Raw genomic sequence first — 26,924 nt, forward strand, 5'->3', positions numbered from 1 at the left:
AAGGTTGTTAACTGTTAACTGTTGACATGTAAATACTGCTCAGGAGAGAATCCAAGGTGTGGCTATGTAAATCCCATTCAGCCAGGGCTGATGGAGGGTCAGCGTTGGAATGGAATGTGGAGAATTGTATATAATTTGGGACTGTTGTGGGGGTCACTAATCATGCTACCCCTAAATGTGGGAACTGTCAAACATGCCACCAGTGCTTGCAGGAGAGACACCACCATCATGGTAAGAGGTCTCGGAAGAACAAGCCTCCCCCCTTCCAGAGTTGAGTGGACAGAGCTGGGGGAAAGGGTTAAAGGACTTGAGTCAGCCTGCTTCACACCTACCAGGTGTGAGCTATAAGACTGGCCCAGCCTGCACCTTTCCCCCTTTGTTTTAAGGACAGACCTAAAGCAGACTCCCTGAGGAATCTTTTTGTTTGCTAGTCCAGTGAAAGCTGGATTCATTTGAGAGCTGAAATCACTGGTTTGGCTGAGAGTTGAAATCACTAAGCTGAAATCACTGGTTTGGCTGACAGCCAGACCTCCTGCAGCCAGTAGAGTGGCAGCAGGCAAGGAGCGGCGACTAGCGGCGTGGCGTGGCGTGGAGCGGTGGCAGGTGAGGAGCAGCCATTAGCAGCGTGGCGTGGAGCGGCGGCAGGCAAGGAGCGGCCATTAGCGGCGTGGCATGGAGCGGTGGCAGGTGAGGAGCGGCGACCAGTGGCGTGGCGTGGAGCGGCAGCAGGCGAGAAGCGGCGACCAGTGGCGTGGCGTGGAGCGGCAGCAGGCGAGAAGCGGCGACAGGTGCCCAGCGGAGCGTCCAGAGGTGTGGGACGAGACAGCTGGTGAAGCGTAGCGGAGTTTCGTATAAGGTGCCCCCTACCTATCTCCCCACCCCCATTTCTACCCAGGTTGGGAGGTGAAACCCTGTGGGTGAACTTTGGGACTCTGGGTGGCACAGAGACTTGTGGGGACAGAGACTTTTGGGGAGTCGGTGGACTTCGAGCGAATCTTGGCCGGGGTGGGGGCTCATGTTTGGGTTATGAACTCTGTTTGTGGTGTTTTCCCCAAGCTAATGCCGTATGAATTCTTCCTCTGTTTCATTAAATGTTCTTTTCCTACACTCAGACTCAGTGCTTGCGAGTGGGGAAGCATTGCCTCTCAGAGGCGCCCAGGGGTGCGTGAATTTCCCAGATGACTGGGTGGGGGCTCGAGCCGGTTCTTTGTGAGATTGACCCCAAGATATTGAACCCAGCCCTGGTTCCTGCCAGGCCTATCCGGCAGAAGGGCTACAGTAGCTTAGTATGATGAGTCATTGCCTGTGAAAATAAGTGATTGTTGCTTGTGATAATAGGAAGCTGCATTCCAAATTTGGTGATCCTAGCCCTGTGGGGCACCTGGCTTTGGCCTCTCTCAGCACACAGGATCCTGGGCTAGATGGACCTTTGGTCTGACCCAGAGTGGCCATTCTAGTATTGTCAGATGAAGCCATGTTTTGAAGGATCTGCTTGTTTTCCAGCAACTTGTCGTAAAAATGCAGCAGAGTCTAGGGCAAAATTCACTCCCACAAACACTGAGACAGGCTTTTTCAAGTGACCAAACTGCATTAATTATTTGAAAGACACATTAAACACAGGCTGTGGTGCCTGGCAAAAATGCCAAACTCACCTGCTTTTCCAAGAGCTGAGTATTCTGCAGCCTTGTTGTCAGTCTTGGGGAAAATGTTCCACCCCTCCACCCCTTTCAGAAATGGGGATTTTTGATGTCACAGGCTACTATTGGTTTTGCTTGTGTCCATGCATCACAAAGATGATTCTCAGCTATCAAGCGTGAGGTGGGAAGTCTTGTGTGGCAAAGGCAAAGATCAGCATCTTCTCAACAGGGCCCACTCAACAGGGAGAAGCTTCTCCAACTTTTCCGTGCACTCAAAGGTAGGTTTCCAGTGCTCCAACTACTTTAGGGATGTTGAATAAAAATTCTCAACTGTATTGTAAAATTCCCCTTCCTTCATTTCCCCACCCTTGCCTCAACCAAAGACTGCAGGAGGGTGTTTGTGTGTGTTGTGTCAAATCTTCCTCTGAGCCTCATGCTAAATTGTTTTGAATATGCAGGGCAACTTCTGTCACCGATAAGTTGTTTTTTATCGATTGCCTCTACCGTGGTAGAATAGAATATTCAATAATGTTTGTGATTACCACATCAGAAGGGGCAGCTGGGGGCTGTGTGTGGCCAGCGGATAGCTCAGGGCAGGGAGGGGGTAGCTGGGGGCGGTGTGTGACCAGGGGGTAGCTCAGGGGACAGGGAGGAGGTAGCTGGGGGCTGTGTGGCCAGGGAGTAGCTCAGGGCAGGGAGAGGGCAGCTGGGGGCTGTGTGTGACCAGGAGGTAGCTTGGGGCAGGGAGGGGACAGCTGGGGACTATGTGTGACCAGAGGGTAGCTCAGAGTGCAGGGAGGGGGCAGCTGGGGGCTGCGTGTGGCCGGAGGAGCTAGGGGCTTGTGTGCAGACAGGAGGATATCTCAGGGTTCAGAGAATGGGTATCTGGAGGCTGTGTGCCAGAAGGGATTGGTGGTTCCCCTGGTCCTTTGGGCGCTGCCAGCCATGGATCTGGGTTCCCCACCCCTGCCGCTCTCACTGGTTGTGGGAGCCCGGCTGTGGCTTCCTGCCTCCAAACTGTGTCCTGCACTTCCCCTGAAGTGTGGAGGTGCAGCATGCTCAGTGTCGCCCAGCTCTGCCCATGGGCTTGGAGGCTTCTGCTGCACGGGGAGCGCTGGGGTCCAGGATTCAGCCCTGGCACTTACTCCTGGCTTCAGTTTTCAGGGGTGAGGATTAGGACTTCGGCCACTTAGCTCCTGCTTCCAACCCTACAGGGGTTGCCAGGGCTTGTGGCTTTGGTCCTTGGGGGAGGGGAGTGTGGGGGTTCAGGGCTTCAGCTGGCGGAGAGGGACATGCCGGCGATCAGGGCTGCTACTCAGGGGGGAGGGGCATGCCGGGGTTTGGAGCTGCTATCTGGGGAGGGGAGAGGTGCGCTGAGGACCGGGGCTGCAGCCTGAGTGGTGCTGGCAATTCAGGGGGTGCCCCATGGATCAGGGCTACAGCTCCAGGTTGCTGGGAATTCAGTGTGGGAAGAGCCAACAGGGATCAAGTTTTCAGCCCCACAGAAGGTGCCGGGGATCATGGCTTCTCTCCCACATCCGGAAAGGGCTGTCAGACCCCTCCCCGCTTGGGACACTTGGCTGTAGGGTGCTCATGGGGAGGGGGGACACACCCCTCACTCACACCCATCCCCATTACCCCTCTGTCACACACAGGCTGCCTCTCCTCCTACTGGCTTCTTGGGAATTCTTAAGGCATCTATACACTTACTACATAATCTAGAGACCAGCTGCAATGGGTGCATTAACCACGTCTACACTGTTAGATATACTTTACATTCAGACATTCCAGGGCTAGAAGTGGCCAGAGTGACATTCTGGTTTGCGCTCTTGTGTAACAAAGGCCACAAACTCCCTCAAAAAATTTTCAGAGTGGATCTCTTAGGAAAACATCCAATTTGATTTAAAATTGCCAGGGATGAAGAACCCACCATGATCCTTGGAAAACTGTTGCAGTGGTAAATTGCTCATTCTTAAATTGTATGCATTATTTACTGTCTGAATTCATCTAGCTTTGCTTTCCAGCCATTGGACCATTTGTGCAGTGTATATTTGTGCGTATATTTTAAATCTTTAAAATGTATCTGTCATTCAAAAACTTCACTAAAAATAAATAAAATTTAATCCAAAGAATACAAAAGGCTTCTGACTTTGTGGAGAAGTATATTACTTTCTTTGGGGTCTATCTGTCAATTTATAAAGACAAATGTTAAAGAGATAATGTAGAAAAAGAAAATGTTATTTCTGGTGCACAATTAAAACAAGACTAATTGCTAAATGCACATAGGTTTGGAAAAAGTTTGATAAAGAAATGTACATGCACGCTTCTTTTGGAGGGCGGGTTATATTTCTTCTGACTGAAAGCCAAAATACAAGCAAAAGAAGGGGTAAGAGTGGCAGGCAGCATATGCCAGCATTCTTATATGTCCTTTCAACATTTGGAAAACCTTTCAGGTTTGTAACAAGCAATAGAGAAATAAAATAATTAAAAATAAAAGGCCTGTTGCCTTTGCTCGCTTAGGGTAACTTGGAGGACCAAGGTTCAAGTTAAACAGGAATTGCTGTTCCTGTAAATGAAACCTGGGGAGAATGGGTGGGAATTTTTAGGTTAATATTGGGAAATATTTGGGTGTTGTTCAGTGTTTACAATCACTTACCTAAGCACAAAGAATCACACCCTCATGAGATATGATGAAACTGGTGCTGAATCAAGAAATTGCCACACCAACCTGAACCAAATACTATAATTAATAGGGGTTGGGGACTTATTTGTTTTCTGCTTTTCTGGGGACCAAAAAGCAATATACACATTATGGTCTTTAAAGTGCTCTTTCCCTTACTATTAAAAATACTACAGTTTGCTTTTCTTTCTTCTCTCCTTTTCCCTTACAAACCTGATGATGGTAAAATCCACATCTACAAATCACGTGACTGTGCGGCTACATAATATTGGAAATCTGAGTTTTCTTGGTCACATTTTCTCTAGATTTTACTTGTCAGTGTTTGCAAACACCCTAAGAAGTTATTTGCCACTATGAGTGTTCCCGGAGGTTACACTGAGAGCAAGCCTGCAACTCCAGAAATCCAAAAGATTGTTGAGCAGGTGAGTCACAGCCAATGAAAGATGTAAAACAAACTAACAGCAAAAAAGGGTATGTCTTTAAAGCAAATTCCAGAGAGATTATGGAATGAAGCTAGAATTTATTTTAAAAATCCAGCGTGGTCAATGAAAGCTCTCTAGACAGCTTCAGAGCATGGGGCATGGAGAAATTGCTTAAGAAGAGATGATACTGACTGCAGTCCAGGAAATTCTAGATATGCCTAGGTTGGAAGGGACTAGCTAGTCTGACCACGTGGTTTACACAGGCATAGAACTTTTCAATCTCTTAATCAATTTACTGTGGCAATGTTCATTTTGTATTGTGCTAGTTTTTAATCAAAATGTCATGTGGCACCAAGTATAATGCTGTACAGTGGTCTGTTATATCAGTGGTATTACCTTTTATCAACCACTTTTATAATCTCATCAAAATTTATCAGGTTAGTCTGACTGGATCAAATTTCCATAAATTCACACTGATTGGTATTAAGTATACTAATTTCCTTTAATTCTTTATTAATCGAGACCCATATCAGCTGCTTTCAGTTTTTACCTATGGTCAATGTCCAATTGGCCTGGATTATCCCATTTATTCTCTTGAAATAGTAACACATTAGCTTTCTTCCAATCTTCTGACCTGATTTTCAGTCTTCTCAAAGCTCTAGGGACATGTACAGAAATAGATGAAAGACAGCAAGGTCTAGTGGTCTTTACAAGCACTAGAAATTGAATCTACACAGCCAATTAACTGCCAGTGCAGTTCAACTGATAATAGCAGTGATAGAAACACCTGTGGAGACAGGGTTTTACAAGTCGCCATCGAAGCTCGACCTGTACAGAACTGGCTGACGGGGCAGTAAAAATATCAGTGTTCTGTCTACACGGGCACTTGTGTACTTGGACTAGTGGAGCTGCACGGTTGGTGCATTAGGGGTCCCATTTGTTAATGCAGAGCAGCCCAGGGAGTCAGGCTTTTGTTCAGGGCTGCAACTAGAGTCCCATTACTGGGGGAGGGAGAGAGGATAGAAGAGGGGAGTGGGTATTGCAGAGACCCTGGATTCCTCTATTTAATAAACAAATAGCCTTCTAGGAGTCCAGGGGCTAGGTAGATCCCTGGGAAACATTGGATTTTCAGAGTCTGTCAGGATCTTGCTGTGATTTATAACGTTGGCCTTTCCGATAATGATTTAAGGTCCCTTGAACGTTGTTTGGGTTTGGGGGTCTGGAGGAGGGGAAATACCCTGGGCCTGCCTGCCGCTATATGAACTCAGGTGGACTCGCTATGTGACCGGAGCCAAATCACGTTACTTCTTTGTGCTTCAACTTCTTCAGCTCTAAAAGGAGGACTGAAGGGGGTGGGGTGGAGGACACTAAAAGTTCCCTTCCTCAAATGGGGACCGTAAAGTTGAATTCATGTGAAGAAGACATATTGAGAGCCTTCCTCAAAAGGCACCATGGAAGTACAAGACATTGGCATTGTAGAAAGTTTAAATCTGCAGACAGCACGTATCAGAAATGAGGCCACAATACTTGGTTTTCAGTGAACACAAATGTGGCAAAAAGGTGAAACGTCAAGTCAGGTTCTGCTTTCATTGCCATGAGGGTCAGCAGAGGGTTTCAAATGTCCCTGCCCTTCACTGAGAGCAGACGACAGCCTCTGGAGGGCAGCGATGTAGGGACCTGGACGACTTCAGGAAAGGACCATGCACTTGGAATGATTTAAAGCAGCAGTTCTCAACCAGGGGCCACAAGCAGGTTTCAGGGGGCCCACCAAAATAAACCAGAGAGCAGGGCCAGCGCTCGACTTCTGGGGGCCCAGGGCAGAAAGCTGAAGCCGGAGCCCTGGCACCCGGCATAGATGCCCCCACATGGGGCTGAAGGCAAAGGCTGAGCCGTGGAGCTTTGCAGGGCCCCAGGCAGTTGCCTTGCCTACCTGCCTCGGCCCTGGCTTTAATCTAGTTGTCTAATGTGAAGAGAACCAGTTGTTGTGGCACAGGTGGGCTGTAGAATATTCACCACGCGCAGCAGGGGGGAGTCAGAAAGAAGACTGGAAACTCCTGACCTAAAAAAATAGAACAACATTATTCATTGCTCTCTCATCCATTCCAAAAGACGAAACTCTTGCCTGGTGCTTAGAGCAGCAGAAAGAACTAACGAGTCCTGACTTCCCCTTGCTGGCTCTGCCATTGCGTAAGATCTGTGTGTGCTGAGGAGAGGGCAGATTTTGACTAGGTTCTGGCATTTGAGAGTCAAATGGCAACTCCATGGTATTCTTTAGCAGCCAAGGACATCTGACCACCAGCCTGCTGACTAAAACACTTTGCCACCCCAGCCTTCGTGATCATTTTTATGGGAAGGGAAACTAGCTGCCAGCAGAAAAATGCCATTGCTGATTGGCTTGAATACGAGAATTGCCTTTACTGCATACATGCTTTTAAAGAAACGGTCAAAGTTCCCAATAAGCTAATGAATGAAGCACAATGGATTAGCAGCTAGTGCACTGGGACTGGTTGTCATGGGACAGATGTGACTCCTCTGTCAGCCACAGAGTCACTCTGTGGCCTGACTTTGGGCAAGTCATGTCAGCACTTCTGCCTCAGTTTCCCCCATTGTAAGGCTGATGCCATGCGGGGCATATTTGCAGTAGCCAAATGCTACTAAAAGCGGCTTCAAAACAATTAAAATCCCCGCAAATAGAAATGGTGTTTTGCTAGACAAAGGATTTTAACCCTGATTTCCTCAGCAGATACAAGGCACGTTGCATTTTTCATTTGGGGATCTGAAAGCAGGAATCCCAAGGAGAGGTGGGCAACCCGCTCCAGCTGCACGGAGCCTGGGTGCAGCATGCTGAAATTGCTGAGAGCAGCAGAAGGGGTGGTTCCATGGGAGCCGGAGGAGCGTCTAGTCAAAAACAAGGGTGTCGGGGTTCTGGGAGCAGGGCCATGATTGCAGCATTTGGGTCATGGGTGTAATTGCTGCTTGGGGAGGAGAGCTCCTCAGCCTGTGGCCCCGCCCATACTCCACCCTGATCTGCCCGTCCCCACTGTCGCCCTCCTCTCTTCCCCCCCCCGCTCTACCCGTTCCAGCCAAATGCCTGAACTCAAATGTAGCAAATGACATCTGAATAAACCCTCTTCTACAATTTATTTCTAAAGTAAATGGAGTATGTTTTGCACTGCATGCCAGATTGTCGAGACTGGGACCTAAATAAAAGCACTAAATTTAGGGTTAAAAACATGTCAGCCACAGGTATTTGATATACCCTGGAATTTATTAGAGTTATTTGCAACAACTATGTAATAAGGGTGAGTCAGTCTTCCTACTGAATACAACAGTAAATATTATGGAATACATGATGCAGCTCTTCTCTGTTTACAATTTGTCAATCAGTATTTCTAAGCTGACTTTATATTTGTACTCTTAAGCCTTCCTCAAGCAATGCATATTTAACACTCGGGAACAAAGACATTATTTTAAATTAATCAGAGTGGTTTTGTGTGTTCATAACAGTGTTCATTTAGAAAAGGGAACACTAATGTATTTTGTGTGATTGAAATAATGATAGAAACTCATTTGTCCAACTATCTGTAAGAAAAGGGGAGTTCTCTCTTTGAAGGGAGAAAGATTACAGCAAGGATAGACAGTAATTACAGGAAAAATCTGGAAGCAAATTTTTAGTACTATGGTAATTAAAATGAACATGTGTATTTTTGATCAGGGAGGTCTTTTGAAGAATTTATTTAAAACTTACATGTTTAAAGATCCAAGAATATAGGCTTAAAGATGAATACTTGTGCATCTAAAAATCAATGCAAGGGTTTTTAAGAGATGAGATTTTATAATCCTCACCAACGAAAAATTTACAGTTTGCTTTAAATATTGTATTTAAGGGCCTAGTTCTGAGTAAATATGCCATGCACCACGGTTTGTGTAAGAAACGGACAGTTCATACTTTAGGGTTCGCAAATGGTGTCATTACCACTTAATGGCTCTTTTAAGAGTTTCAATGTTAGGTGACTAGGTGTGGTGAACTGGAAGGACTTTCACTTTTTAGTGAGTAGATCTGCTCCAGACAAAGACTCATTAGGCTGCAACAGCCTGCTGTGGGGAGACTTGGGGAAGAGTCAGAACAGAGAGAGAAAGAGAGAAGAGTTTGGGCCCTAAGACCCAGGGGAAGCATTGGTTTCCTTTGCCTCTTATACCCACTGCTTCTGATTTGGGGTGAGAGTGGCAGCCTGGGAGGCACAGCTGCTACTGAGTTCACCTTCAAGCAGAAGATGCTGCATCCGTGTGGCAGAGCAATGAAGAGAGGCCTCCAACACGTTATACCAGTGTTTCCCAACCTTTTTTTATAATGTACCCCTTTAAAAAATGTTGTTAGTACCCCCAGTACCTATACTTTTCAGACACATGTAATTTTTTTCTACCGTTGCAACACTTGTTTAAACAACTTAATCGTAGCCAGGCAGACAATAACATTTTTGGGTGTAAAAAGTACAAAAATAATAAAACTCTGTAAAACCTAAAACAAAAATTCTGTTTTCTCCAAATATCAGTTGTGTTGATGTAGTCCCCAGACTTCTCTTGAGTACCCCTAAGGGGACTCGTACCACTGGGTGAGAAACACTGCGTTATACACAGACCTGAACTCTGAATTTCTTCTGCTGCGGGAGTGGATTGAAATATTAAGATAGTGAGGCCTGAGGATCCCTGCCCTGCATTGGAACTGCCTCCCAAAGGTTACAGTGGGAACTTCTCTAGCCTGTTGAGTGAGCCTAAGGCATTTGACCTTTTTGGCAGCCCTAGTAAATGAGGTATGTCTACACTACAGCACTAATTCGAACTATCTTAATTTGAATTAGATAATTCAAAGTAAGCTAATTCGAACTAGTGCATCTAGACCTAAAATCTAGTTCGAATTAGCGTTTTGCTAATTCGAACTAGCATGTCCACATTGAGTGGACCCTGAACCGAGGTTAAGGATGGCCGGAAGCAGTGCCGGCAGGGTATCAGGTTAGGACTTAGAGTGTGGAGCTGCTGTCTCAGGCTAGCCGAGGGCTGTGCTTAAAGGGACCTGACCCCCACCCCGGACAGACAGTTTTCAGGGGTTCCCATCTTGCTTGTCTAACTCGATGAGGGACAGCAAAGCAGTCCTGGCTTGGAGTGCCCTCAGTGCCCACACTCAGCATATCACAACACTCGGCCATCAGCCCGGCTGCACTTGCCGCAGGCTGCCATCCGAGGGGGGTGGGTCAATCGGGGGGCTGCAGGAGAGCTTCCACCCCGAGGAGCCCGCAGAGCCACCCCAGTCCTCCCCATCAGGGGCTCATATCCCATTCCTCCCTCACCTCCTTCCTCTTACCCCTCTCTAGCCCCCCTTCCTGATGTACAAAATAAAGGACACGTGTGTTCAAAAATAGAAACTCTCTTTATTGAACAAAACTCGGGGAGACTGGGAAAAGGAGGTGGGAGAGGGGAAGAGAGAGGGTGGGAGAGGGGAGGGCAACTAAAATGATCAGGGGTTTGGAACAGGTCCCATATGAAGAGAGGCTAAAGAGACTGGGACTTTTCAGCTAAGAAAATAGGAGACTGATGGGGGATATGATAGAGGTCTATAAAAGCATGAGTGGTGTGGAGAGGGTGCATAAAGAAAAGTTTTTCATTAGTTCTCATAACAGAAGGACTAGAGGACATCAAATGAAATGAATGGGTAGCAGGCTTCAAACTAATAACAGAAAGTTCTTCTTCACAAAGCAATTAGTCAACCTGTGGAACTCCTTGCTGCAGGAGGCTGTGAAGGCTAGAACTAGAACAGAGTTTAAAGAGAAGTTAGATAAATTCATGGAGGCTGGGTCCATGGAGTGGTATTAGCCAGGGGGTAGAAATGTGTCCCTGGCCTCTCTTTGTGGAAGGCTGGAGATGGATGGCACGAGACAAATGGCTTGGTCATTGTCTTCGGTCCATCCCTGCAGGGTATCTAGTGTTGGCTGCTGTCGGCAGACAGGCTACTGGGCTAGATGGACCTTTGGTCTGACCCAGTACGGCCGTTTTTATGTTCTACGATCAGGGCTCAGGGTCGGGGTCTCACTCGACCACCTTGATTTTCATGCAAACCTGCTCCTGGGTGGCCAGGCTAGCAGCTCTCCTGCCCTAGACGGCCACTTTCCTGTGCCTAGTGCGGAGGTCGTGGACGTTGGAGGATTCCCCCCAAACCTCGACGAGGTCCACGATGTCCACACTAGACCAGGTGGGCGCCCGCCTCTTGCGGCCCCGGGCAGGCTCCCGGGAGGCGCCAGCCTGGTCCTAGGAAGAGGCGAAGGGCTGGGTGGCAGCGGGTGGCTGGCCTGTGCCGTGCTAGGTGCAGGGTCTGATGGCTGGGTGCTGGCTGGCTTGCAACTGGTACGGGCACCCCTTTAAGGGCTCCGGGGCCGGGAGGTGGGCAGACAAGTTTTCCTGGTGGTGCCCATAGTGGCCTCCAGGGCAAGCTGGGGAGGGCTAGCCTCCCACTAGTTCGAATTAAGTGGCTACACAGCCCTTAATTCGAACTACTTGCTTCGAAGTAGGCGTTAGTCCTCGTAGAATGAGGTTTACCTAGTTCGAATTAAATGCTCCTCTAGTTCGAATTAAGTTCGAACTAGCGGTTTGTATGTGTAGCGCCTATCAAAGTTAATTCAAACTAACGTCTGCTAGTTCGAATTAACTTTGTAGTGTAGACATACCATTAGTATTTCAGTGGTGCTGCGTATCTGAGAGCTTTTGAAGCCCAGGATGCCTTGCAGCTGCAGTTTCTTTAATGCTTTCCCCAGAACCAAGGTACAGCTGGCATGCTCTGCCTACTTCTGTAGCCGAGAAGGGCTGATGCGCCACAGCCCTCCAATGACCCCACCAGGTGAGGGTGATCACAGCACATCACTTGATTGTGCCAGATCTCCTGGACAAACTATACTGAATTCACTTTTAGTGTTATAGGAACATAAAAACATAAGAACAGCCATACTGGGTCAGACCAAATGTCCATACAGCCCAGTACTCTGTCTGCCGACAGTGGCCAATGCCAGGTGTGTAGAGAATCAACAAGTATAGTGCTTTGGCCGCGCGACAGGGCATCCCAAGGACAAAATCAAGAAAAGCTGCAGACCTTGGAGGACAATCCAAGAGTCAAGAGTCAGCGGGAACGCGCGTAATCAAGAGTCCTGAGCCAACAATAACAACATCTGCCCGAGTCAACGACCTTTGAGAATGCTGTGTTGGGACTGTGAAAGAGCATAGTTTGTGAAAAGCAGGATGTAGACTTTTGGGAAGTTGAGAGGGTATAACGATAGTTGTAATCTTGCAATAAAATGATTTCGTGCTTGCACCGGCCAGAGTCCGTGCCTTCATACACCACAAGGTGTCCCAGAGGGAGTGAATCAAACAGGTGATGATCAAGCGATCTCTCTCCTGCCGCCCATCTGCACCCTCTGACAAACAGAGGCCAAGATCACCATTCCTTACCCATACTGGCTAATAGCCATTTATGGACCTCCATGAATTTATCTAGTTCTCTTTTAAATCCTGTTATAGTCCTAGCCTTCATAAGCTTCTCAAGCAAGGCATTCTACAGATTGACTCTGCGCTGTGTGAAGAAGAACTTCCTTTAATTTGTTTTAAACCTTCTGCCCATTAGTTTCATTTGGTGGCCCCTAGTTCTTATATTATGGGAACAAGTAAATAACTTTTCCTTATTCACTTTGTCCACACCAGTCATGATTTTATAGACTTCTATCATATCCCCCCTCAGTCTCCTCTTTTCCAAGCTGAAAAGTCCCAGTCTCTTTAATCTCACTTCATATGGGACCCATTCCAAACCCCTAATCATTTTAGTTGCCCTTCTCTGAACCTTTTCTAATGCCAGTCTATCTTTTTTGAGATGTGGAGACCACATCTGTACACAGTATTCAAATGTGGGCATATCATGGATTTATATAAAGTCAATAAGATAGTCTCTGTCTTATTCTCTATCCCATTTTTAATGATTCCTAACATCCTTTTTGCTTTTTTGACTGCCGCTGCAGGATTTCTACAGAGAACTATCCACAATGACTCCAAGATCTCTTTTCTGATTAGTTGTAGCTAAATTAGCCCCCATCAGATTATATGTATAGTCGGGGTTATTTTTTCCACCATGCATTACTAAACACTTATCCACATTACATTTCATTTGCCATTTTGTTGCCCAATCACTCAGTTTGGTGAGATCTTTTGGAAGTTCTTCACAGTCTACTTTGGTCTTAACTACCTTGAGCAATTTAGTATCATCTGCAAACTTTGCCACCTCATTGTTTATCCCTTTCTCCAGATCATTTATGAATAAGTTGAATAGGATTGGTCCTAGGACTGACCCTTGGGGAACACCAATAGTTACCCCTCTCCATTCTACCTTTTTTCCCCTGTCTTTTAACCAGTTCTCAGTCCATTAAAGGATCTTCCCTCTTATCCCATGACAACTGAATTTATGTAAGAGCTTTTGGTGAGGGACCTTGTCAAAGGCTTTCTGGAAATCTAAGTACACTATATCCACTGGATTCCCCTTGTTCACATGTTTGTTGACCCCTTCAAAGAACTCTAATAGATTCCTAAGACATCTTTACAGAAACCATGTTGTCTTTTGCCCAACAAATTATGTTCTTCTATGTGTCTGAAAATTCTTTATTATTGTTTCAACTAATTTGCCTAGTTCTGATGTTAGACTTACCGGTCTGTAATTGCCAGGATTGCCTCTACAGCCCTTTTTAAATATCGGCGTTATACTAGCTATCTTCCAGTCATTGGGTACAGAAGCTGATTTAAAGGATAGGTTTGAAAACATAGTTAAAAGTTCCACAATTTCATATTTGAGTTATTTCAGAACTCTTGGGTGAATGCCATCTGGTCCCGGGGACTTGTTACCGTTAAGTTTATCATTTAATTCCAAAACCTCCTCTAATGACAATTCAATCTGTGCCAAGTCCTCAGCTTTGCCACCAACAAAGGATGGGTCAGATTTGGGAATCTCCTTTAACATCCCCAGCCATGAAGACTGAAGCAAAGAATTCATTTAGTTTCTCCACAATGACTTTATCGTCTTTAAGTGCTCCTTTGGTATCTCGATCGTCTAGAAGCCCCACTGTTTGTTTAGCTGGCTTCCTGCTTCTGATGTATTTAAAAAACATTTTGTTATTATCTTTTGAGTTTTTGGCTAGCTGTTCTTCAAACTCCTTTTTGGCTTTTCTTATTACATTTTTAGACTTAATTTGGCAGTGTTTATGCTCCTTTCTATCTATTTACCTCACTAGGAGTTCGTTTCTGTTCTATTGAAGGATTCAATATAATTCCATGCGGGAGGGAGACAAAGCCCTCTAGGAACTAACAATAGTGCAGAGGGGGCGTGGTTAAGCAAATTGACTCAAATTGTAAGACCTCCGCAGAGATCCCACCACCTGGGGAGATACTTGCATTTACTGATTCAGTTTGGATTCTCCAGAGACCAACTGACAAAAAGGATTTTTAGATAAACAGTTTAAATGGAATCGAACCATTTTTCTGACCCTGCAAATGAGCGGGGCCCTTGTGTCCAACCTTTGGGGAAAGGTTGGATGGGCCTAACCTACGGGAGCCCTAGGCTGGAGCTGGGGTGATCTCTAGTGAACTAGCTAGCGTGTGTGTAGGGCATGTATTGTGTGAATGGTTTCCATGGAATGCTTTTCCTTCACAATCAATGTGCTGGCTTAGGAGGAGCGGTGTGATAACTGGTCGCTGCTGGCTCAGCACTGTTCAGAGCCTGTGGAGAGAAAGCCGTACAGGTGCTGGGCAGGCTGGCTTGCTGGAGAGATCACACAGTAGTTCAGGAAGCTGTGCAGCCTGGACTCCCTGCTCAGGAAAGAAAGAGAGAAGGGCCTTTGCCCAAGAGAGGTGATGGCTGAGGAGCTGTGGGCCTTGAGTGGGTGCCCTTGGTGGCCTCAAGGGGAAACACAGGTGTAGGTGCCCTAGGCCGGGGCTATTCAACTTTAGAAGCCTTGGAGGGGTGTGTGTGTGTATGGGGGGGGGGGGGGACAATGATACTCACAGCATGTGCCGAGGGCCACAACTTAAGTGTGGTTGCATAGACATGCAAATATACATGCAAATAGCACTCACGGGCATGAATATAAAGATTAAGACTTAAGTCGCGATGCCAGACCCAAATGTGGTCTGTGTGAGCCGGTCAGCACCTCTCAGGCTCTGCCCACAAGGCTAAGAAGCCAGCACTTCCCACAATGCACCGGTGCTCCCGGCACCTCCTCTCTGGGGGCTAGAAACACTGACATCCTGTACCTGTCTATTCCTGTGGGCCCCTCGGCTTGCATCTTTCAGTGCTCACCCCGCCTAGGAGACGCCTCGCCGCTGTGGAGCGTGTTCCTAGTGGAGGCCATTTCAAAGGATCCCACCCGTGGGCCCTGTGTTGAGCCCCGTATAAACCCAAACTGCACCGCAGGCTGCAAACAAATGGGCCACGGGCTGCATGTTGAGTATCCCTGCCCTAAACTGCGCCAGTGGGCACTTAGCCTTTGTAAAGGTCATTAATAATGTTCCTGTCACCTCAATGATGAGCCCCAAACTTCCCTTCCCCTCAGCTGTATGTTACAATGGGAATCTCTCTTCATTCCATGTCATAGTCTTGAAGTCCTGGCACTGAAGAAGTTTTTAAAAATCCGCAGCATTTGAAGTTGCCCCCAGGCACACACACATCTACCCAAACCTGCCTCCTGCACCAGCACGTCCTGCCTTTGCCAGAGGGTGCCAGAGGGGTGTTAATCCCTGTGAGGCACTCACCTCTGGGCTGCACCAAACCTGCCTTTGCCCTACACACTGACAATAGGTGCACCCATGTGGTATCCAGCCCCTCATTCCTGCACACCCACAGAAATCCCAGATCCTCCGTTCCCAAAGGAACAGTGGACCCAGTTTTACTTTAAATCGCTGCTCCTCTAGCACACACGGCACTTGAGTTCACTTACAGTAAAACAAAAGAGAATTTATTAAAGGATGGACAGATTCAAACAGGAACAAGTGTGAGTTATGGAAACAAATGGTTCCACGTTAATCGCAAATTAGGCATACACGTAAATTACCTGTCCTATCTAATAAAGTATATTCCCAGCCCACAAATCAGTCTTTAACCAGCGTTTGCCAGCCCCAAGGAACCAGGACCCCTGGAGCACCCCTGCTCAGAGCTCATCAAGGTGCCTCCTTAGTCAACATATCATGAGAGTCTTGATATATCATGTGACCTGAGACCACTGGGGTAGCTCACACTGAAAATGTCAGGGCTCTAGGAGGGGTAGGGAGGAGCGGGGATGAAGAGGAGTGGGGATAGGGTGTACTCTGGAAAGGGGATGGGAAAAGCTGGACAAACTCTGAAATCCATGGATGGATGGATGGATGGGGGTATAGGAGGAGATGTTTGCAGAGAGCAGGAGCTTCAGATAAATGCTTTCAGGAAAGGCCAGGCAGCAATCCTAGTTTTGGTATGGGAAGCCTGTTGCAGGATCTGTGGATCTCAGGAAATGGGGGGGGGGGGGGGGGAGCTCTGACCTGAGTTGAATTGTTTGTTAAGAAGCAAGGCCCAAAGAAGAGAAATGTCTGCTGCATGTAAGTTGATGTACCTTTTCTGGGAAACTGAGGCATTAAACATATGATGAGAAGGAGTGTGCTGAGCTTTTTGCACATCCTAACCCTTTCTTTTTCATTATAGGTGAAGCCACAACTGGAAGAGAAAGAGAACAAGACATACAAAGTCTTTAAAGCAGTGGAATTTAGAAGGCAGGTGGTTGCTAGAACAAACAACTTAATTAAGGTCAGTACAGGCAGTCCCCGGGTTACGTACAAGATAGGGACTATAGGTCTGTTCTTAAGTTGAATTTGTATGTAAGTTGGAACTGGTACATGTTGTAGGGGAAACTCTAGCCAAACATTTCTCCAGAGCTCAGTTTTATTCTCCCACACATCACTTCCCTCAGTCCTTTATTCTCAAGCTGAGGGGACTGCTGAGAAAAGCCGCTCAGCGTCTCCCTGGTATGCTGGAGGGGGGGAAAGGAGGAGCGCTAGCTTCGCGTCTCCCTGGTCTGCTGGGGGGAAGCAATTAGTGCGGGGTTGCCTCACCCCGTTTGTAAGTAGGGATCCGATGTAAGTCGGATCCATGTAACCCGGGGACTACCTGTATTCAACAAAATCCCCTGCTTCTTCCAGCCTTGGCCAGTGTTCTACTTTAAGTGGAATGGAGCTGTCATCTGGAGTGGCTTGAGGCAAGATGTTCAAACAGTGAGCAAACAATGCAGGGAAAGGTCCAAGATGACTTTTAATTAAGGAAGAGACTATCTCTCGTGTGATTTTTGCCATGCTCATCTAGCATGTGTTGGCTGCTATTTCTCTACGTGAGTAGAAAAGAAAAGAAGGGGGTTTTGTGAATCCCACCTAAGTATTTATAAAGCACGTGTCACATGAGTTCAGCTGTAAATAGCCACATTTTGGGCTTGCCAAGGGGGCAATCTCCATTCCAGACTCTCCAATGGCTTTTACAACGCTCACCCTCTGGCACTGTCCTTCGCTATTGTGTAAGCACAACAATGGCTTTTCCTTCCTTCCACATCCCCACCCCCACTCCCAGTGCCCTGAGAGGAAGCAGAATCCTGTTCCCCATGCTCACCCCCTAGGCAGAAGGCCGGCCAGGGGAGTCTGGGGAGAGTTACTGAGAGGATTCAGCGGTACACTCTCAAACTCCTCTAAGCAATAGTAGACACAGCGAGTGTGTGCTGGGAAGGGTAGATCTCTAGGTCCCCACAACCTTCTGCTGCAGAAGTGCAGTCCAGCCCCTCTTTCCTTTCAGTCCTCGTGATCCAATTACACGTTCCAAGGCTCGCACTTCAGGGGAAGGGATGAGAAATTGATTATTAATGAGATTTTCCCCTTTCCCAAATGTTTTCCTAGAACGGGGCCCTGTGGTCGGTCACAAGCTGCCTGAGACCCAGAGGCCAAGGCTGCTCCTTCTGTGGAACACGCTCTCTGAACATTCCTGCCCCAGGCCTCATTCTGGCCTCCTGAGCCAGAGTCCCACCTCAGACTAGCCTGTAGCCCAGTGGTCAGACATTTCTCTGACAAGTAGAAAACCCATGACCAAGACTTGTCCTGCGCAAGAGGGTATTGACTGGGATCTCTCCTGGCCTTGCATCACTAGGGGATGGAAGTGTTTAGGGGTGGGATTTTCAAAAGCACAAAGTAAGGAGGAGGGGACTTTCCGAATTGTCTGTGGAACTGGTGCACCTAAAATCATGTAGGTTCTTTTGAAAATCTGTTCCAGGAGCCTAACAGGAGGCACTCATTTTTGAAGATCTAGGCCTAAGACTTGAGGATTAAATGTGTACTTTTGCTACCCACATTCTGGGCCAGGCTGGCTCCTGAAACAGATTTACATGGCGTCCCCCAACAAAGGCACAGCATGTCCTTTTGCAGTCCAATATCTTTGACTCTTTGTTACTGAAGAACAACGTATTGGCTGGCTACAGCTGCGCCTGAAGGGCTGTTACTGCTCAGCTGCCTCATTGCAGTACTTGAACACTTGTGCACAATCCAAATTCACAAAAACCCATATGCTACATCTACACTGGCAGCTTCTTGCACAAGAACAGCTTTTCTTGTGCCATAACTTGCCAGGTGTCTACATTGCACGCACGTTCTTGCACAAGTAAATTTACAGTCTAGGTTTGAAAAAGAGGGCTTCTTTTGGAAGAGTTATTCCTCTCCCCATGAGGGATATGCCCTCTTGCGCAAGAGCTCTTGCGCAAAAGGGCAGTGTAGACAAGCAACATTAATTTCTTGCACAAGAAACACCTATGGCTAAAATGGCCATCAGAGCTTTCTTGCGCAAGAGAGCAGCCACACTGCCATGGATGCTCATGCACAAAAGCACATCTCTTGCACAAAAGCACATGCCAGTGTAGATGTGCCCTTGTAGAAGACTTTTTGTGCAAGAACTCTTCTGCAAAACAGTTCTTGTACAAGAAGCTGCCACGTGTAGACGTAGCCATAGTTTTGTGCGATTTGAAACTGCATTTGTGGCGAATAAGAGATTTGTCTGAAAAATCTTCCCCAGCCCATGTTAGAGCACTCGCTTACCTTCCACTAGGACTCACTGCTCTCTGGTTCCTTTCTGGAGGTGGGGTGCTTTGGGTTTGGTCCTTTAGCCAAGCAAACAGACGTCCAACAAACATTCCAAACGCACGTCAGCCCTTGCTGTAAACTCAGCTAGTCCCTGGAGGGTTCAACAGAAGGGCTTCTTCCCATTATTCCCCTCTTGCCTCTTACCTGGCTTTCATCAACTGACTCTCATGTAGAAGATGAAGAAAACATCTCCTTTCCCTGGCTTTCTTTGCCCCTCCGGAGTGTCTGTACTGCGAAGGCCCTTCTAGGGCACAAGGGGTTAAGTCTTCCATGGCCAATGTAGCCAATGGCTGAAGTAGGAGATGTTCCATACAGCAGGATGTAACAGAGCGATGAGCAACCTAGGCTCGTGAGTGGCTGCATCAGTGGCCCTCCTTCCGCTCAGCGAGCCACAAGATTGTCCTAACTGAGATGTTCTCTTGGGCTAGAGCAGGGCTGTGTTCTGCGCTTGTGCACTTGGAATTTGAGGGGTGCGCTGACTGAACCTCCTGCAAAGCAGCCCCTCTTTAATTGGTGGCAGAGGGAGCGCTCAGCAATTACACTCAGTGTTGTCTGCGATCGGCCTGCACCTCACTTCACGTGCCCTTGCTGTACGTGTGGTCACTCCAGTAATGCCAGTAAGAAAAAAAACCAATGTGGAAAAAACCCAGCAGAATCGGGCAACCCTGTGTGCGCACCAGGAACCAAAATGTCTCATGGGCCACACGTAGAATTCCAATGGGCCACAAGTCACCTACCACTGATTTTAACAGATGGCAATTTCGTGCCTTCTCCCCAAAAAGCCTCACTGAATGAAGTGTGAGTATCTTTGGAATCCAGTGTATTAAACCCAAAGGCTACACAGTACTGTGGGCTGGGACTGTATTTTCTCTCTACACGGGGAGATGTGATATCAAGCCTGGGAAGTAGAACTTCCCGACTGTACTGCATACTGTGCCAGAGAACAATGGGCTTTTGGGACAGAGTATCAAGTGGTTTGGCTGGCGTCTCTTCAGGGGGATGTGAAAGTAAATTCCCTACTTCCAGTGATGCCCCAAACTCAGTCTTTTGAAGCTATACCCTGAGGAGAGGACCATTGTCTGCTGATGACCCCAGAATCTCAAGATAAAAGGCCCATTTTGTATGAAGGAGATAACAGAAGAACAACCGGGGTCACCAAATGAAATTAAAAGGTAGAAGGTTTAAGACAAACAAAGGAAGTTTTTCCTCACACACAACACACAGTCAGCCTGTAGAACTCCTTGCCAGAGGATGGGGTGCAGGCCAGGGCTTTAACAGGGTTCAAAAAAGAGCAAGATAGATTCATGGAAGATAGGTCCACCAATGGCTATTAAGCCAGGCCGGGTAGGAATGGAGCCCCTAGTCTGTGTCAGAAGCTGGGAATGGATCACTTGATGATGACCCGTTCTGTCCATTCCCTTTGGGGCACCTAGCATGTCCAGGGGCTCAGGGTCCAGTCCATTATTCAGGGCTTGGCAAGGGCCCTGGCAGCAGTCTCTGCAGCCCCACCCAGTCGTCAGGGCCCAGCAGTGGTCATGGCAGCCCACACCAGTCCTTCTGCCGAGGGCAGCGGTGTGGGGCCTTCCTCCTAGGGATCTTGGGCCGAGCGTCTGGCCTGCTTAACAGCCGGGCTTCTACTGAGGGGGGAGGTCCTCCTTTTATACTTCTGGTCCCGCCCTCCTGCACCTGTGGGTGGGGTTGGGTAGCCACGCTGATTCACTGTGCTCCCCCTCCTGCAAACCCAGTCTTGGGTCTCCGGGGCTGGATTCTGGCTCTTCCCCTGGGTGGGAGAAAAAGTCAGCATTTAGATGTTCCTTACTGGGTTGGTGTCAGACCGAGAAGGCGTATAGCTGCAGTGTTAGGTATCAGCGTGAGGCGGGCATTGGTGTCTTTCATCCGCTGTAGCCACTGCAGAGGGGCATGGTCCGTCGCGAGGACAAAGGGAGCACCTAATAAATAATAACAGAGCCCCAATGGCCCCTTTGACGGCGAGGGCTTCCTTTTCAATCGTGGAGTATTTGCACTCCCACGGGAACAGCTTCCTACTCAAATACAAGGCAAGGAGTTCGTCTCCCTCCCCCTCTTGTGAGAGGAACACCCCCAACCGTACTCTGGAGGTTTCCGTCTGTAGCACAAATCCCTTATCAAAATCCAGACTAAAAAGCACTGGGTCCTGCGACAGAATCCTCTTCAAGGTGCCAAAGGCCTCTTCACACTCAGCAGCGCTGCTGATTTGTCAGGAGCTGTCCTTCTTCAGGAGTGAGGCCAGGGGGGCTGCAATGGCTGCGGATTGGGGAACAAAATGCCGATAATAGCCAGACAGGCCAAGAAATTGGGCGAGATGGACACTTGGTCCAACCCAGTACGGCCAGTCTTGTGCTGAGAGGTTTGGCCTGTTGGTGGGCCTGCTAGTCCTGAGCCAAGGCTGTCCTGAACTCGTCACCACAGAAATCCCCCTTTGAGAGTCGAAGGGACGACTCCTACCAGAGCCCTGTCTGGGGACAGGGTGACCTCTGGTAAGTGCACAAGGGTGGGCAGGTTCTTTTCTTGTTTGTAATGTTTTCTCTGTGTTGCTTCCACCTGAAGAACAGAGGTGCTGGCTTAGAAGGAGCTGTGTGATGACTGTCGCTGCTGGCCGTTGCAGCTCTTCAGAGCCCTGGAAGGAAAACAAGGGCCAGACACTGGCCTGCTTAGGCACCTGGCTTGCTGGGCTCTGCAGCCTGGAAAACAGCCCTGGAAAAAAGGATGGAACGGGACATGTCACCAGCCAAGGAAGTGACGGCAGAGAAGCGGGGAGCCTAGAGCGGGTGCCCATCAGGACACTGGCAGATACCATTCAGTCACAGGTGTCACACTGAGACTTGGTTATTGAAAGAAAAAATATATAATTATCAGTACTTGATTTTAGATTTACAAAATAGCAGAGAACAAAATGTATAATTGTAAATGCTTCATTTGACATTTAAATAGCATGAATTAAAAACAGACCATTTATTTCATAACTATAAACATGTGATTTTAATTTTCTATATATTGCATAATTTAAAAATAAACTGTTTAACAGCATGTATAAGGGCTGGGGATAGCAAGTGATGGACAGGAGTATAGAGAGGGTGGAGCTTCAAGGAAGGGGCGGGGCGGTAGATCTTCGCCTGTTCTGAGACTTAAAAAGTGATCTTGGGTGTAAAAATGTTGGAGACCACTGGTCTAGACGTACCCAAAGTGCCCCAAAGCCACAATCCAACAACGGAGGCTGTGCAAGTTAAAAAACAATCTGAGTTACAGAGGGGAAGTGATGGCAGCTGTAAAAAATAAAATACACACAGAGATACCAAATGGAAGAAAGGGAAGCTGACAGTTATGAATATCAATCAGAAGTTAGGAACTGAAGAAAATTAAGAGAAACCAAGGGACACATGGAGAAATCTGTGGCCAATAGAGGTAAAGATAATAGGGCATTTAAAAATATATTAGTAATTAAAAGAATCTTGACAAATGTTTATTGGTTCATTCCTAGGTGGAAAAGACAGAATTATCAATAATAATGCAGAAAAGGCAAAATTATTTAAAACATATTTCTGTTCTGGATTTGAGGAAAAGCAGCTGATGTAGTCTCATCATGTGGTGACGATAACACTTTCTCAATTCTACTAAAATCTGAGAAGGATGTTAAACAGAAGCTATTAGACATTATTAAATCAGCAGATCTGGATAGTTTGCATCCAAGAGTTTTAAAAGAGGTGGCTGAAGATCACGCGGGTCCATCAATGCTGACTTTCCATAAGACTTGGTGTACTGGGGAAGTACCGGAAGACTGAAAGAAAGCTAATGCTGTGCCAGTTCTTAATAAGGATAAATGGATCAATCTGGGTAATTATAGACCTGTGAGCCTGACATCTGTCCTTGGTAAAATAAGGGAAAAACTGATAATGGATTTGATTTATAAAGAATTAAATTAATGCAAATCAACATGAATTTATGGAACATAGATCATATCCGACTGACTTGATAACTTTTTGATAAGATAAGTTTGGTTCTAAAGGCAATAGTGTGGACTAATTTACTTAGACTTCTGTAAAGCCTTTGTCTTGGTGCTGCAGAACATTTTAATTACAAAAGTGAAAGAACATATCGTTGACATGGCACACGCTAAGTGGATTATCAGTTGGCTAACTGATAGTTCTTAAAATGTAACTGCAAAGGGGGAATTATCATCAAACAGCAAGGGTGGAATTGAAGGTCGTGCTGGTGGAAAGTGTCAGACTGGCAGCCCGGGAGACTGACATCTGCTGAGAGAACATGTGTAACTACAACCAGCCTTACCAGTATTCTGCACTTTAGTGTTTGAAGAACCATTTCTAGAGAGGAGAAGGTAGGCCGTAAGTCCTTGCAATCTACACTGTACAATGGACACAAATTACACTGGGAACTCGTATTTAGGGTTCTGTTTTTCGGTTTTTAACTAATAAAACTTCAATAGAACATCCCCGATTACAAAAAAACAAAATCAATGTTTAAATGAAATGTGTACTCAACTCATACTGACTATATCCCTTTCACAGTGTATTGTATTTATACAGGTGATGTCCACGCTCCCTAGCTTGTATCCAGTGGCTTTTCTACACAGAGCAGTAAGGCCCCAATCATTTCAACAGATGCTGACTCTGCTGCCAACGATATTGTTATGCTGAAAGATGCTAATGGCTGCAAGCAGTGGCTCTAGGAGCCTGTCTAGATTAATAGTGCCACTCAGTTTGCTGTGCACTCGGTGCTCATCTAAACAAGCCCTGAAATCCATATTTAATCATAAAGCTCGTTAAAACCAATGTGTGTATAAAGTAATCTCTCAGAGTGAAGGGAAGGACCTGGGATATAAAGTAAAAGCATTTGAGAAAATGGAAGCTATTGCCTGAGACAACAGATGGCAAGGCAGGCCAGAGATACTTTAGGGAAGTTTGCCCTTGTAGTAAATGCACAGGGCTGGATCAGGATATAGATTAAAGATTCTGGGCACTGGAGACAGAAAGTCAGCAGATGGCGTTCCAGCCTCCTGAAAGGAAAATATTCCCTGGGAGGAAGCAGTGGGACAGAGATTCTTGGGCACAGGGCTTGCAGAGAGCACCTGCTGTTGTTTGTTTCTACTGTGCGCAGGGAACCAGGACTATTTGAACATTCTTTGTTTAAAAAAATTGAAACCCAAGAATATACCTGAATCATATAATCCATTTCTCTCTTTAACAGAAACAACGCTGCAACACACTGAATTTTGGCTAGCCAGTGGGGCCAAAAAGGGCAACGCTATTTTAAATGTCAGCATTGTTAACTATTTTAGTGCTCAACAAAGCATGTAAGGAAAGTAAGGAAGAATCATATAACGAAAGAGAGAGAGAGAAAGAGAGAGAACACTAGCAGAGGAGCATGAAGATACACACATTAAGATGAATAAGCCCTTAATACCACATGGTATTACCACCGACCATAAGGTCTGCTGCCCTTGGGCCGGAATGCAGCCACTTGAGACCAAAAGCTGTGGTGCAGGGAAAGAGATGCTTCAGGTCAAATGGTCCTTCTCTCCCGATACGTGGTACAGGCTGATAATCACCATGAGCAGGTTGGCCCTATTGCTCATGGTGATTAGCATCCTGTACCACTATCAAACCAGGTGGCGGATGGGAGAACAGATGCTCACGGCCCACCTGAGGACACAGGGCTATGCTCTGCCCCTTTGTCCATGGGCAGGATAGACATTGGCGTCCTATTCTGGATTTGAGGGATCTGAATACCTTCGTAGTAAGGTCCAAGTTCAAGATGGTTACCCAGGCCTCCTTCATTCCTTCCATAGACACGCGAGACTGGTACGCTGCTCTCGGTCTCAAAGACGCCTCTTTCCACATTTCCATCTTCCATAGGTGGGGGTTTCCCCACCTGGACCTGTTCACCATCTGCTTCAACAGGAAGTGTCCCTGGTTTTGCTCTCTGTTTGGGGACAGCCTGGGGTCTCTGGGGTCTCTGTTGACGATCCCCTGGCCTGCGGTAGGCCTTTCCCCCTTCCTGCTGATCCCCAGAGAAATCCTCAGAGTCAGGGAATTCCGGGCCTCGGTGATCTTGGTAGCCCCGGCCTGGCCTCATCAGCATTGGTTCCTGGACCACCTCGCCCTTTCAGTGGAGCGGCCTCTGGCCTTCCCCCTGTTTCCGAACCTAATCTCCCAGCAGTTTGGCAGGCTCAGACACCCGAACCTCTACTGTCTGCACCTCATGGCATGGAAGCTCCATGGCTAACGGCCTCAGAGAGGCAGTGCTTGGAGCAGGCCAGGCAGTCCTTCTAGGGGTCTGGAAGCCTTCTACCTGGCAGGTCTTTCTGCCTGGCGAAGTGGAAATGGTTTGTAATCTGGTCAGGTGACAAGGGGGTCCCCCCTACGGAGGCCCCGGTGCCAGCTATCTTGGACTACCTCCTGGGGCTCAGGCTCCAGGACCTGGCTTCTTCTCCATGCAAGTGCACCTAGCAGCCATCTCGGCTTTCCACTCTGGTTCGGGGGGAAGAACCATTTTCTCACACTTCATGGTGCACCAGTTACTCAAGGGCTTAGACAGGGTTTACCCCCAGGTGTGTAAGCCAGTGTCCTCCTGGGACCTAAATTTGGTCCTCTTAAGACTCATGGGTCCTTCCTTTGAGTCACTGGCTACGTGTTCTCTGCTACAGCTTTCCTAGAAGGTGTCTTTCCTGGTGGCCATTACCTCAGCCAGGCGAGTACTAGAATGCAGGGCCCTCGTAATAGACCCCCCTTATACGGTCTTCTTGGATGTCCCTGGTTAGCCAATCTCGTTGTCTACCATATTTGCTTTTCTTACTGAACACCAGGATGGTTTCTCCCTGTGCCTTCAATAAGGCTTCTTTAAAATACAGCCAGCTCTCCTGGACTTCTTTCCCCCTCCTGTCAGCATCCCAGGGATCCTGTCCATCAGTTCCCTGACAGAGTCAAAGTCTGCTTTCCTGAAGTCCAGGGTGTGTATTTTGCTACTCTCCCTTCTTCCTTTGGTCAGGATCCTGAACTCGACCATCTCATGATCACTGCTTCCCAGGGCATCACCCACCTCTATTTCCCCTACTATTTTGTCCCTGTTTGTGAGCAGCAGGTCAAGGATTCCCTGTTCTGTTCCCTCCTTCTGGGGCACCTGGCATTGGCCACTGTTGGCAGGCAGGGTACTGTGTTAGCTGGACCTTTGATCTAACCAACTAAGCAGATCTTAGCAGAGAGGAAGATTATTTACCAGAAAGGAGTGTGAATATGGTAACCCTCTATGAGTTTGCTAAGAGTGTGCCTTTAGCCAGAATCCAGCTGGAATGGAACCCTATTAAACATGAAGTTATAGCTGATGTAAGGCAATGATCACCTACAGATCTTTTCATTGGGAAATCTTGCATTGAAAGCATGTTTATTCAAGTTAATGTCATAACCCAATTCCAGAAAGTGTCTGAATGTGATTCATCTAGGTTATCTGTAATCAACAGAGGGGAGGGTGTATGATGCTAGGCGCTGCCTGTGTTTAATGAGGATAAAGCCCTACCTGAAGAAGGGAAGTACAGATTTTTGTGGGTGATGAATTGTTGGCAACTGACCCATGTAAAAGTGAGCCTTAACAAAGTAGGTTTTGCTTAAAGAAGGTCAGTACGATCATAGAATACTCATAGAATACTAGGACTGGAAGGGACCTCGAGAGGTCATCGTGTCCAGTCCCCTGCCCTCATGGCAGGACCAAATACTGTCTAGACCATCCCTGATAGACATTTATCTAACCTACTCTTCAATATCTCCACAGATCGGGGCTGTGTGTGTGGCCAGAGGGTAACTCGGGGCAGGGACGGGGGCAGCTGGGGGCTGTGTGTGGCCAGCGGGTAGCTCAGGGGGCAGTTGGGGGCTGTTTGCGGCCAGGGGGTAACTCAGGGGGCAGGGAGGGGGCAGCTGCAGGCTGTGT

General features: G+C 47.4%; 1 protein-coding gene across 3 annotated transcripts; it reads left to right on the forward strand.

The window, feature by feature from the left end:
• The first annotated feature begins 4,417 nt into the window (after positions 1-4,417).
• Positions 4,418-26,786, forward strand: LOC142819216 (cystatin-A-like). 3 transcript variants are annotated; one of them, XM_075904473.1, is made up of 3 exons: positions 4,418-4,739; positions 16,489-16,590; positions 21,542-26,786. In XM_075904473.1, exons 1-3 carry the CDS (start codon positions 4,671-4,673, stop codon positions 21,806-21,808), a joined length of 438 nt encoding a protein of 145 aa, XP_075760588.1. In that variant the 5' UTR covers positions 4,418-4,670; the 3' UTR covers positions 21,809-26,786. The 3 variants fall into 3 exon arrangements, with proteins under 3 accessions (XP_075760588.1, XP_075760594.1, XP_075760602.1); XM_075904479.1 differs by having other exon boundaries at positions 4,421-4,739; positions 21,595-26,786; XM_075904487.1 differs by having other exon boundaries at positions 4,429-4,739; positions 21,537-21,704.
• The last annotated feature ends 138 nt before the right edge of the window (positions 26,787-26,924 follow it).

The sequence above is a fragment of the Pelodiscus sinensis genome, chromosome 1 (assembly GCF_049634645.1).
Source record: "Pelodiscus sinensis isolate JC-2024 chromosome 1, ASM4963464v1, whole genome shotgun sequence".
Taxonomy (NCBI): Eukaryota; Metazoa; Chordata; order Testudines; family Trionychidae; genus Pelodiscus; species Pelodiscus sinensis.